Source organism: Perognathus longimembris, chromosome 7 (genome assembly GCF_023159225.1).
Source record: "Perognathus longimembris pacificus isolate PPM17 chromosome 7, ASM2315922v1, whole genome shotgun sequence".
Lineage (NCBI taxonomy): Eukaryota > Metazoa > Chordata > Mammalia > Rodentia > Heteromyidae > Perognathus > Perognathus longimembris.
In genome coordinates, this window is record NC_063167.1 from 13,215,748 (window position 1) to 13,229,280 (window position 13,533).

The 13,533-nt window shown below is 39.7% G+C and overlaps 1 protein-coding gene across 1 annotated transcript in view; it reads left to right on the forward strand.

The window, feature by feature from the left end:
* Cdc42 (cell division cycle 42) overlaps positions 1-11,526 on the forward strand; it is a 42,980-nt gene extending 31,454 nt beyond the window's left edge. Inside the window, exons 3-6 of the mRNA XM_048350452.1 lie at positions 2,111-2,183; positions 4,171-4,280; positions 4,411-4,608; positions 11,337-11,526. Coding sequence (XP_048206409.1) covers positions 2,111-2,183; positions 4,171-4,280; positions 4,411-4,608; positions 11,337-11,426 — 471 coding nt within the window. The 3' untranslated portion in view covers positions 11,427-11,526. The remainder of the gene's footprint in view (positions 1-2,110; positions 2,184-4,170; positions 4,281-4,410; positions 4,609-11,336) is intronic.
* The last annotated feature ends 2,007 nt before the right edge of the window (positions 11,527-13,533 follow it).

Sequence of the window (13,533 nt, forward strand, 5' to 3'; positions counted from 1 at the left end):
TATAAATGTAAAATGTAGGCTGTAAATGGAGGCTACTTTTGAGTCTATTATCTTGAGCATGATTGTAAGAAAGTAATTTGTAGCTGGGTGCTGTTGGCTCAAGTTTATAATCCTAGCTACTCAGGAGGCTGAGATCTGATTACAGCCCAGGCAGAAAGGTCTGTGAGACTTTTATCCCCAGTTAACCATAAAAGGCTGGAAATGGAGCTGTGGCTCAAGTGGTGCTAGCTTTGAGCACAAAAGCTCAGGGACAGTGTCTAGGACTAGCCAAAGAACAAACAAACGAAAACCTTGTAGTTTGACAGCTTAAACAGATCTGTTCCCCCCCCCCCCCACTCCTCCTCCTCCTCTGCCTCCTCTTCTACCTCCTCTTCTTCACTTTTGTCTTTTTTTTCCTTTTCTCTTACAGTTCTTGTTAACAGGTACTGACTTCTTTTAACTATCATTTCCTTTTTACCCTGTTTCCATCTTTCTTTGCAAGTCATCAAAAACATAAACCAGGAAAACAAGAGTAGGAAGCTAAAAGGTAAATAAGCAGGACTGATCTTCAAATGTAGTACAGTTTTCTCTGTTGGAAAACACTGTTCTTTAAAATTTTTCTTAATAAATTCAATTTTAATTGTAAGTGGACAAAACTACAGCTGTATATGAAAGCTTTGCCTTTTGATTCCATAGTAATTCATTTGGAGGAATCTGTGAATTAGTGTTGAGTCTTTTCCATTTAGCACCATCATTTCCCACTTTGACAAGTAATGTAATATAACCAGTAGTAGCCTATATTGTTGAGTGTTGTTAAGTGTTTTATGATCTAATTATAAGCAAAGCATATAGTCAAAGAAGATGCCTTGGACCATGTGGTTTATGCCTAGTTTGTACCCATGAATTTATTTACTGTTTTGTGCTTGAGAGCAAGTCCAGATTTTGCATATGCCAGGAAAGTAAGTACTCTACTACTGAGCAACACCCAAGCCCAATACAAATGTTGCTCATGGAATTCTTTTTCTTTTTTCATTTGTTGGTCATGGAGCTTGAACTCTGGGCCTGGGTGCTCTTGCTGAGCTCTGAGCTCTACCACTTTGAGCCACAGCGCCACTTCCAGTTTTTCTGGTGGTTAAGTGGGGATAAGAGTCTCATGGACTTTCCTGCCTGGACTGGCATTGAGCCACGATCCTCAGATCTCAGCCTCCTGAGTAGCTAGGGTTACATTACAGGTGTGAGCCACCAATAGAATCAATCAGTCCTCCCTCCCTCCCTCCCTCCCTCCCTCCCTCCCTCCCTCCCTCCCTCCCTCCCTCCCTCCCTCTCCCACCCCCCCCCCTCTCGTTCATTCGGTTTTGTTTTGTCTGTCCTGGGGGTTGAACTCAGTCTGGACACTGTCCTTGAATTTGTTTTTGCTCAAGGCTAGCACTCTTATCACTTGAGCCATAGTGCCACTTCTAGCCTTTTCTATTTATGTGGTACTGTGGAATTGAACCCAGGGTTTCATGCAAGGCAGGCAAGCACTCTACCACCAGGGCACATTCCAAGCCCTGGAATTCTTAACACATAATCTTTGAGCCTTTACTTGGACACCTTTCTGGAGTACTTTATTTTTCTCACATGGGATTATTTGCAACAAGGCTCTTTTCTGGGGCCCCGGAAGGAAAAAATGATGATCATGAAGCTAGGAGATTTTAATTCTAGATTAAAAGGAATACAGATTGAACATTGAAATAAACATTTCATACTTCAATATTCTGTAGCTTAAGGACTCACTATTGTGATAATGCTTTTGTGGCTCTAAAGTCTACTGTGATAGAGCATACATCCTAGGATAAATCCTCTGTCTCTTTTCCTAGCAACCATTCAGTTCACAAAAGGGATCAATTATTGGAAAACATTTTTTTGGTCTCATTTTTTTGTACTGGGGATCGAACCCAGGAGGTTGTACTTGCAAGGCAAAGCACTTTGCCACTGAGCTACATCCCAGCCCCAATTATTGGATATATAAGAAAGATGCACTAAGGTTAAGCCTTAAGAAGAAAATAATTGTTTAGGAATTGCCTAATCCCTTTTTAAGCTACCCCTTTACACATGAACAGTGTTTAAATATTTAAAAAAATTTTTTTAGGTTTTTGACAACTATGCAGTCACTGTTATGATTGGTGGAGAGCCATATACTCTTGGACTTTTTGATACAGCAGGTAAAAACTTAATTTCTTTTATAATGTTTTGATTTGTAACTGTAGTAGTTGCTGGTTCTGTGTCTTTTTGGTCATCTTGGGAAATTAGCAAGTCATTCAGCTTTTATTAAAATTTAAATTATATTTTTATCATCTTTATTTATTTATTTGCCAGTCCTGGGGCTTGAACTCAGGGCCTGGGCACTGTCACTGAGCTGCTTTTTTTTGCTCAAGGCTAGCACTGTACTACTTGAGCAACAGCACCACTTCTAGCCTTTTCTGTTTATGTGGTACTGAGGAATCAAACCCAGGGCTTCATGCATGCCATGCATGCACTCTGCCACTGAGCCACATTCCTAGCTCCTGAATGTTTTTTGTGCTTTTTTTGCAGTCAGTCCTTTCTTCCCATGACCTGACCCAGACAATTACAGATCTACTAGTTCTAGGATTGTATCTGAATATTTTATATTTGACTGCTTTCACATACCATGTTTGCAAGAGTCAACCTTGTTAGGTATATCAACAGTTGTTTCTTTTTATTGCTGAGCAGTATTCCATGAATACAGCAGAATTTGTTTATTTATAAGTTGATGGGTATTTCATACGGTTGCAATATATGACCTGCTTTTGTAGTTTAACTACTGTAAATAGTTACAAGCTTTGGTGTACAAATATCTCTTAGAGCTTTTGTGTTCATTTCTTTTTGAATTGCTTGGATTCTTTTTTGGGGGTGCCAATCCTGGGACTTGAACTCAGAGCCTATGTGCTGTCCCTAAGATTTTTTGCTCAAGGCTAGCACTCTTATCTCTTGAGCTACTTCCAGCTTTTTGATGTTTAATTGGAGAAGAAAGCTTTATGGACTTGCCTACTTGGGTTGGTTTCAAACCTTGATCCTTAGATTTCACTAGGACTACAGGTGTGAGCCACTGGCAACCTGGCCTTTAATTTGTGAGTGCTTGTTTTTGTGTATTACAGATGTGAGCCCAGGTAGTAACAATTTTTTTTGTGTGTGTGTCATTCCTAGGACTTGAACTTGGGACATGGGCACTATCTTTGAGCTTTTGTGCTCAAGGCTAGTACTTTACCACTTGAGCCACAGCTCCTCTTCTGGCTCTTTTTTGGTAGTTAGAGATAAGAATCTCTGGGGCTTTACTGCCCAGGCTGGCTTTGAACCTTGATCTTCAGATTTCAGCCTTCTGAGTAGTTAGGATTATAGGTGTAAGCCACTGACTCAATAACAAATTTCTTTTTCTTTTTTCTTTTCTTTTTTTTTTTTTTTTTTTGGCCAGTCCTAGGCCATGAACTCAGGGCCTGAGCACTGTCCCTGGCTTCTTTCTTGCTCAAGGCTAGCACTCTGCCACTTGAGCCACAGCGCCACTTCTGGCCATTTTCTGTATATGTGGTGCTGAGGAATCAAACCCAGGGCCTCATGTATACGAGGCAAGCACTCTTGCCACTAGGCCATATTCCCAGCCCCCAATAACAAATTTCTTGACATACATAAGTAACATTAGCTGAGAGTAAAAATTGTCCAAATAGTATATAACTAAACCTTTTTTTTTTTTTTTTTGCCAGTCCTGGGGCTTGAACTCGGCCTGGGCACTGTACCTGAGCTTCTTTTGTTCAAGTCTAGCACTTTACTACTTGAGCCACAACACTACTTCTGGCCGTTTTCTGTATATGTGGTGCTGGGGAATTGAACCCAGGGCTTCATGTATACGAGGCAAGCACTCTTGCCACTAGGCTATATCCCCAGCCCTACTTCTGCCCTTTTCTATCTATGTGATGCTGAGGAATCGAACCCAGGGTTTCATGTATACGAGGCACACACTCTTGCCACTAGGCCATATTCCTAGCCCCCCCAACCCCCTTTTTTTAAGTTAGAGATACTGTTGTATGGTTAATGCTCTGTATGCTTTTAAGCTGCTTAAGCTGTTGCCTAACCTAATTTAATGCTATGAAGATAGCAAGATTCAGTTGATGACTTCTGTTTAACTTTATTCCTTAGGACAAGAAGATTATGACAGATTACGACCGCTGAGTTATCCACAAACAGATGTATTTCTAGTCTGTTTTTCAGTGGTCTCTCCATCTTCATTTGAAAATGTGAAAGAAAAGGTAAATTGGTTAGATACTCTTCCCCTATAAGAAAAGGTAGTCATCGAATTTTTTTTTGGCCTGTTTTAAGTAGAGATTTAGAACTTTGTGCATTATTAACACAGGTGTGTTTTAAATACCTTTCCTTTAGTGGGTGCCTGAGATTACTCATCACTGTCCAAAGACTCCTTTCCTGCTTGTTGGGACCCAAATTGATCTCAGAGATGACCCCTCCACTATTGAGAAACTTGCCAAGAACAAACAGAAGCCTATCACTCCAGAGACTGCTGAAAAGTTGGCACGTGATCTGAAGGCTGTCAAGTATGTGGAGTGTTCTGCACTTACACAGGTAAGAGCTGTGTGGAAGGAATGATTCTATGTGGCTGCATATTTCTAGGAACATAGGGATATGGACATTATTTCTGATAGTGGTCAGCAGTACTTAAAGCTCCCCAGGAAGAATGTGATTAGATCGCTTTACATTGTAGATTATTTTGCCATAGGTCTCTATTGTGGAAACCACTGTTAGTTTCTAAAGCTGTCATGTTGATAAACTCCCATGTTGTATTTTACTGAATTATTTGACATGAGCAAGGCCATATTTAAAACAGAAGCAAAAACCCTTATATGAGAGGTTGACGTGTGTAGTGACTTAAAAAGTGAGTACATCAGTGACCCCAATCCCCACTCCCTGTCCTAGAGGCTTAAATATATTTTATTTTTTTCAATTTCACTGGCTATATTTGCCAAATACTACAGAGTTCCCTTGATAGCTGTAAGCCTTTGGTAATGAAGGTTCTTTTGTCCAGTCTTTACTAATATTAGCCCTCAGTCAACATTCATACAGTAACATACAGTCAACATTTCATACAGTAACAATATACATGTCATACAATGTCTATGGAAAGGTGAAAGAAGCTGCAATGTTCAGAGGGGCTGTACTGAATTCAAAGACAAGAACTGATACCAACACAAGGAAATATCTCTGTAGGGGACCAGATAAGTTTTAGGACTACAGATACACCCCTCAAAGCACAGTTGTCAAATGTGGGTCCATGTGAAAACCATTTCTGGTGTTGATTTAGAGGGAGTTGTATGTCATAGGCAGTCCAGCTGGAGCCCAGAGACAGAGGTAGAAGTCCTTCACTTTGGCAGTTTCATTGGGTGAGACTTGAGGCAGGTGATCAGATGATAGGTCAGAGCTGCTCCCTTAAATTTTTTTTTAGATATTTTTTCCCCCTTTTGGCAATGAATACTACATGGTATCTGGGGTAATTAACAGAGACAGAGGAGGAGTCAGTATTTGAGACTTTTTGTCTATTTCTGCTGTAGTTTCCAGTCATGTACAGTTTGTTCTGTGGGGTTGTTTTTTGTTTGTTTGTTTGAGAGAGAGAGTGTTTGAGAGAGAGAGATAAAAAGAGAGAGAGAGAGAGAGTTTCCTTGGGCGTGAATTCAGGGCCTGGGTGCTATCCCTGAGTTGTTTTGCTCAAGGCTGGCACTCTACTACTTGAGCCACTTGGGGCTAGTTTTGAACCAGGACTCTCAGATCTCAGCTTTCTGAGGTGCTAGGATTACAGGTGTGAGACACCAGTCAGTGCCCAGCTTGTTCCTGTGTTTTTGGAGGCATTCTTTCCTCATATGGACTTTTCTTTCTAAGTGGTATGACTGGAACTCTTTCTTATAGTTTGACAACAACTTCAAATTAAGGACAGGGAACAGTGAGGGAGAGGCTTAGTTATTTTTGATATTGGTTCTGGGGCTTGAACTCATAGCATCTCACTCTCAGCCTTTTTTTTTTGGTTGGTTGTGGGGCTTGAACTCTGGGGCCTGGGCACTGTCCCTGAGGTCTTTAGCTCTAGGCTATCACTCTACCACTTGAGCCACAGCGCCACTTCTGGTTTTCTGGTTAATTGGAGATAAAGAGTCTCACAGACTTTCCTGCCCTGGGCTGGCTTTGAACCGTGATCCTCAGATCTCAGCCTCCTGAATAGCTAGGATTACAGGTGTGAGCTACTGGTGGTGCCCCACCACTCTCAGCCTTTTTTTTTTTGCTAATCCTGGGCCTTGAACTCAGGGCCTGAGCACTGTCCTTGGCTTCTTTTTGCTCAAGGCTAGCACTCTACCACTTGAGCCATTGTGCCACTTCCAGCCTTTTCTATTTATGTGGTGCTGAGGAATTGAACCCAGGGCTTCATGCATACTAGGCAAGCACTTGTACTGCTAAGCCACATGCCCAGCCCCCACTCTCAGTTTTTTTGCTCATGATTGGTGCTCTGCCATTTGAGCCATAGCTCCAAACCAACTTCATTTTAAAAACTGGTTAATTTGAGATAATCATGTGAACTATTCTGCCCTGACTGGCTTTGAACCTGATCGTTCCTTAATCTCAACATTTTGAGTAGGTAGGATTATAGATGTGAGCCACCAGTGCCTAGTGCCCAGCTGTGTGAGAATTTTTTAGTGTATGTAGTTCAGTTTTCTCTAGCTTTATAGTATTACCAATCTTTCCTTTGAGTATTGTTCTCAGGGCAAAGAAAATATTACGGAAATAATTAGCACAGCACTCTTAAGGTCTGTTGGTGCTGGTCCTGTTTGAACAGTGAACAGACATACCTAATTAAAATAGAAATTATTGATAATTGAGGTCACATTTATCATGCTTTTTCAGCTAATTATTTTTTGACATTTGTATTCTTGATTATATTTATACTGTGACACATATAAATATATACATTGAAATTTCACTAGATGTTTTGTATATAGGGATCAGTGCCTAATAAGTACTGAGTTGTGCTGGGTTGGCTATTTAAAGAGAAAACTTTTATGTTTAATTAGATAATCCATAGGAGAAGTTCAAGGATTTTTTTTTTGTCTATTGTGGAGTTTGAACTCAGGGCCTTGGCACTGTCCCTGAACTCTTCTGCTCAAGGCTAGTGCTCTACCACTTTGAGCCACAGCTCTACTTCTGTTTTTTGAGTGGTTAATTGTAGATAAGAGTCTCACAGGGGACTTACCTGCCTTGGCTGCCTTGGAGCCATGATCCTGGGTTCTCAGTCTCCTGAGTAGCTAGGATTACAGGTGTGAGCCACTGGCACTCAGCAATCTATTAAATGTTTAGATACATTCCCCAAAGCCTAGTTGTTGTTGTTTTTTTTTCTCAGTTTAACCCCATGGTAAAAGTAGATATTTAGAAGTTTAGAATGGTTTACATCTTCTCTCACATTGCACAGACTGAGATGAAAAACAGACAAAAAAAACTTGAGGCTTTTCTTTGTGTTCTAGAATCATCTCCTGAAAAGTGTGTCAATGTGGGGAGGATAGAAGGATGTGTATCTTTGAATATCCTCTCATTGAAATAGGGCTGCTTTGGAGGAAATGGAGACAAGTAGGCCTTGTTGACCTAATTTTAGGTCACTGACAAAGAGCTTATTTTAGATAGTTGTATGCTTCTGTGAAACATGATTTTTAATGTGTGAATAGGTTGATATGTAAATTGCCTCACAGAGAATTGGAAGTTTTCTTTTTCCTTTTGTGTGTGTGTCTGTGTATGAGACAGAGAAGAGTGTGTGTGAGAGAGGACAGAGAATAAGAAAGAGTATCATGGTCTTGCTGCATAGCTCAGGCTGGCCTCAAACTTACTGTGTAGCCTAGGCTTGCCCAGAGTCCTCCTGACTCAGCCTCTTGAATGTTGGTATTAGAAGATATGTACCATTATACCTACTTTCAGAATTGGAAGCTTAAAAAAGTTATATGGCAAGTACATTTTTCTCCTAATTTCTTTCCAGAAGTTTGGAGAAATTAGAGGAAGAAGTACATAGGAAATGGAGTCTGTAGTTAGTTATGTGTGAGAGCAAGAACTTTTAGGACTCAAGTTTCTACTTGTAAACTCTTCATTTAAGTAGACAGTGGATAAAGCCAAGCTTACTTTTGTTTCATAGGATATTTGTTGATTGTCTACCATAAATAAGAAAGGATTTTCTTCTTTTGCTGATGTGGAGGGCAGGGTTTGGTATCCCAAGTGGTGGGATTATAGGAGTAAACCACTATTATCTTTCTTGGTATGGCATACACCTAGTTTCTAATAGTCCTCCTTTTTTAAAAGTATATTTCCCTCTCTACCTCCGTCCTTCCATATTTGACTATGAGAGTTAATCCTAGACATGTAGAAAGAATTTTAGAGGAACTTTACTTTCTTATAGCATTTCTATGTAAATGATATAGGGATAAGACTTTTTAATTTCTTTATCCTCTTTTTTTTCTAATGTGCCAGTCCTCAGGATTGAATTCAGTGCCTGGGCACTTTTCTTGAGTTTTTTTGCTCAGCACTCAATATGACTTGAGATACAACTATACTTCTGGCTTTTTGGTACTTTTCATTGGAGATAAGAGCCTCATGGACTTTCCCATCCAAGCTGGCTTTGAACTGTGATCCTCAGATCTCAGCCTCTTGAGTTGGTATGATTACACATGTGAGCCACTGCTGCCTGGTTTCTTTGCCTTTTTAATTACTGATTTTCCTTTTATATATTCATTTTGTATCTAACGAAATGTGTGGGTGCCCTACCTCTGGGATGCCACAGTTGGAGTAAGATGTGAAGAGGGAACAACACCTGGGGGTAGTCTGTGGTTGGCTCTTACTGTTGGAATTATATTCTGGGACTTTGAGTACATTTTTACTTGTGATCACATTGTTACATAAAGAACATGTGAAACCTCTTTGGTTGGTAAACCTGTGGCTTCAGGTTTAGGTGAGTCTATAGACCTGGGCCCAAAGTACCACTGCACAGAGTCACAGTCACCTTGGAGTTTCTGGCTGAGGTGTAAGTGCATTTCTCCATCTTAATGCCTGTAGATGTGACAATTCTCTTTGTTCTCACTCCATGCTTTATGTTCTGATACCCATGCAGATATCTTAAAGCACTGGACTGCTTGCTAAAAACTCATTCTAGGACCCATTCTTTGTTTTTGTATGACTTGGGTGGTGGTAACTGGCTCTAATAACATTGCTGAATAACTGAAGTGTATGCTGTTTCTAGAGTCCCCTTCTTTAAATTCCTTCCCAGTTGCTACTGCTGCACAGTAAACACTCCTAAATGTCTGAACCTTTTGTTTGGGAAACTTCTCTACTCTGAAACGCTGATTAATCCCATCCAGATTGTCACTGAAGTGAGAAACACGTGGCATGCCTCTTAGTCTGCTATTTGTGTCCTTCAGTTATTCAGGGGCTGAATTCACACAAGCCTGAAATTATAATATATACCCTTCTTATCTGTATATTGAGAACTTAATTGTTCATCACATGTCTTAGCTATACATATCCAATTTTTCTCTCCTGGCACTAGTATTAAAGTTTTTCTGTGCTAATTTTTGTTTGATTATTGTAGAAGTCAACATATTACATTTTCTTAAAAACTGTTTGTTCAGCTAACCTTCTTTTGAGTTGACAATACTCTTCAATTGACTATTCTTCCAATATTGAGTTTTAGATCTAGTATCTTGGCATTTAAATTTCTTAAAATGCACTGCTTCTGTGAATTCAGCTCACTTAATCCGGACTGCTGTTGTATCTGCTAGTCTTCTAATCCTCTAACCTGGCTGCTATTCTCTCTCCTCCCCTCTGTCTTGTAGAGAGGTCTGAAGAATGTGTTTGATGAGGCTATCCTAGCTGCCCTCGAGCCTCCGGAAACTCAACCCAAAAGGAAGTGCTGTATATTCTAAACTGTTTTCTCCTTTCCCTCTTTGCTGCTGCTTCCTGTCCCACCACTGTAGAAAGATCATTTAAAAACAAAGGAATAAAACCATCCTGTTTGCAAGCCTCTGCGTCTTTTTACTCACCACTTTAGAACAACCTCTGTATTAGTTTTTGATCAATTAATGCAATATCTTACGGAATATTTTTTTGTGATCAATAGTCAAGTTGGACTTGTTTAACTTTCTGTTGCTTGAGTTGCCTGATGCTCAGAGCTTTTTGGTTTGGATTACTATTGCAGAAGGGAACATGGCTTGATACTAAAAATGTCCTCGGGGAGAAAACAAGAAAAGTTTTAACACTAGATAATTAGTTCTAGATGGAGAAAGTAACACAAACATCATTTTACTCATGATGAATTGTTAATTGTAATTGCATGATAAACTATGAAAAAAAGGGTGACTTGCTAGTAGAGTGTAATGGGGAAGGGAGGATTCTTTTCTGATTTTCCTTTGTGCAGTGAAACTTTGTGTTGCTATTGCTTTGGCTGTTTGTGCTATAGTGGAGTATTTGTCAATCTGGGGTGGGGAAGATAATGATGTATCTGCTTACTGCTTTATGAATTCTTTGTTATTATCTTCTACGAATAGCATCCATTTTAACAGTTGACTTAAGGTTTGTTAATGTTGAAATGTAAAGTTGCTGTCTTTATATATTTTCCCGCTTCTGATTTTATTGTTGTGAGGGAAACATTCAATTGTGGTCACCTTTAAATTTTGAAATTAAAAATATACAATTGTTTGTATAAATGCCTGATGAAGCTTTATTCCTGTTGCACTTTCTCATTCTAACCTTTTTATGTATCAGGTACCTACTTCTTTGATTCTCTGAATTCCTTGGCTCAGTTGGGATAAAAGGAGTTGAAAGTGAATCTCTTGCAGTTGCCATACCCATGCTGTCTCTGCCTGTGCCTTCCATATAATATGGATGCCTCTGTCCTGTGTGACATCCAGCTGTTTAATTCGAATGCAGAGCTGCTTCCCTTGTTTCTATGTAAAACGTTTCAGCAACAAATTACAAAACTCATACTGAATGAATAAGTGACACTTTTGCCTATTTGCTTCTTGTGACATACATTGGTCTGCAAAAAGCAATCTCAAAGGACCACTGTCTCACTCATGAATATCTACTCCTCTGCTCCTGCATTGCTGAATTTCTCTGGTACCTGTCTGGACAAAACTTGGTGATGTGAGATTATTAGGTTAAGACTTAGGGTTGTTTTTCATGTTCCTTTGCCCACTCTTGGGGGTTTGACTGTTTTAAACTTGAACTCTAGCTGTATTATATTGAAAACCAGACTGCCCATTTCTTCTTTCTACCCCTTTCAGAAAGGCCTAAAGAATGTGTTTGACGAAGCAATATTGGCTGCCCTGGAGCCTCCAGAACCGAAGAAGAGCCGCAGGTGTGTGCTGCTATGAACATCTCTCCAGAGCCCTTTCTGCACAGCTGGTGTCGGCATCATACTAAAAGCAATGTTTAAATCAAACTAAAATTAAAAATTAAAATTCGTTTCTGCAATAATGACAAATGCCCTGCACCTACCCACATGCACTCATGTGATACAAGGCCCATAGGTATGCCCCCCCTTCACCTTTCAAGTACTAGTTAATTTTGATAATTGTGTATTGTCAGAAAAGTGATCAGTACTAGTTTTTGTTGTTTCAAAAAATCCTTTTTGTTTGTTTAAAAGCAAGGCATGCATGTGGTGACTGTAACAGACTAATTTTGAATTGTTGAAGCTGCTCCCTGGTTCCATTTTAGACAGTAATCTGGGACAATTTAGAGGCTTTTTTTTTCGGGGGCGGGGGGTTGTGTGTGTGGGATTCATTTTTTAGTTTTTTTTTTAGTTTTAGTTTTAGTTTTTTTTTTTTTTTTTTTTTTTTTTAAATTAACCAGTGGACAGCCCTTCAGGGAGGAGGACGGATTAATTCCACATTCCACTTCCTAGATCTAGTGTAGAAATGTGTTCCCCATCTGGTGCTCTTAGGAAGGAGTATAGTAAATGCCTCATTTAATAACATACTCCTTTTTGAAAGTTGCCTTTTTTTTCCTCCACCCTTGAGTAGATCCAGTATTTGATGAAGCTCATGAAAGTGGGTGGAAACCGTCTTGCCCTCCTCTTTTCTAGGATGCACTCTATATGTGACTGTGACTTAGTCCAAGGAAATTCGTTTGCCATTTGCTTTTTTTTTTTTTTTTCTTTGAGGGGGAAGTCATTTCCAACTTCTTTTACTCACAAATGAAGAAAAGTATTGCACCTTTTGAAATACACCAAATTGATTGACTTCGTACATATTTTTTTTTCCTGTCAGTCATTGTCTTATATTCTTAGCATAGAATTGCAAGTCAGTAGTGTGGTATTCCTAGAAACCGGCTGAAGACTGGCCCACAGGGAAACTCTGAGAGGGGTGCTGGAAGGCAGATGCTTGTGGGATGACTGGCATCCTTTTTGGTGATGAGGCTGCCAGGCCTGCTTCTTGAGAAGCTGGGACCCGTGGAAGGGCAACACTTAACCAACATGGGGACCAGTCAGGGGAATCCCTTTTTTCTGTCTTGCATATGAGGTTGCCTTGAGCAACCTGCTGAAGCTCTCCAGTTTAATAAAAAAAAAAAGGCAAGAGTCTTATTAAGACTCTTTATTATAAGTGTTAATAGGGATTTTATCGGACTATTTCAGTTGCAGTTTCTGATTTTTAAAAATGTTTTAAGTAATCTTTTCCACCTTCCTCAAATCCTAATTCTTGTAGATTCATTAGTATTGAACCAATGCTTTCTCATGTCTCAATTCTTTGTATATGCGTTCTTTTCAGATGAATTAAACAAACAAAACCCTTCACAAGCCAGCCTGAGGGTTGTTATTTTCCCTCCGCCTCTTGCTTTTCAGGTATTAGGAGTGGGAATTTGGCTTACTATATAACATCAATTTCTAACTTTTTTTTTGGTTGATTGTGGGGCTTGAACTCAAGACGTAGATGTCTCCTGACTTCTGGAAGGAATTTTCTTTTCTTTGAATAGCCTTGTGGTCTCATCCCACTTTGAACTGCTCAAAGAGAGCCTGTGTGTGCCTACAATGAATGACATGTATTTAGTTGTCAGTTATTGATCACCTTCTGTACTGGAGACACTGGAGAGACTTAACAATTTTAAGCAGTGTGGATGTAAGCAGGCAGAGGTAAGGACTTTGATCTATCCCGGGGTGGGGGTGGGAGGATTCCATCTACTGCATTTTATGTCCACGTGTCACATTGTCATTGGAGCCCCTAGTGGGCATCTGGGCCACTACAGCCCATGAAACCATTGTACCAGTTTATGAAAGCATTCAGAGACATTCACATATTGTAATGATATTCCAGTTTTTTTTTAATTTTTTATTTTAAGTTTTTATTATCAAACTGAATTACAAAGAGGTTACAGTTTCATACATTAGGCATTGGATACATTTCTTGTACTGTTTGTTACCTCATCCCTCATTCTCCCTCCCCTCTCCCCCCAGTTTTTTTTTTTTTTCTTTAAAAAGAACATTTG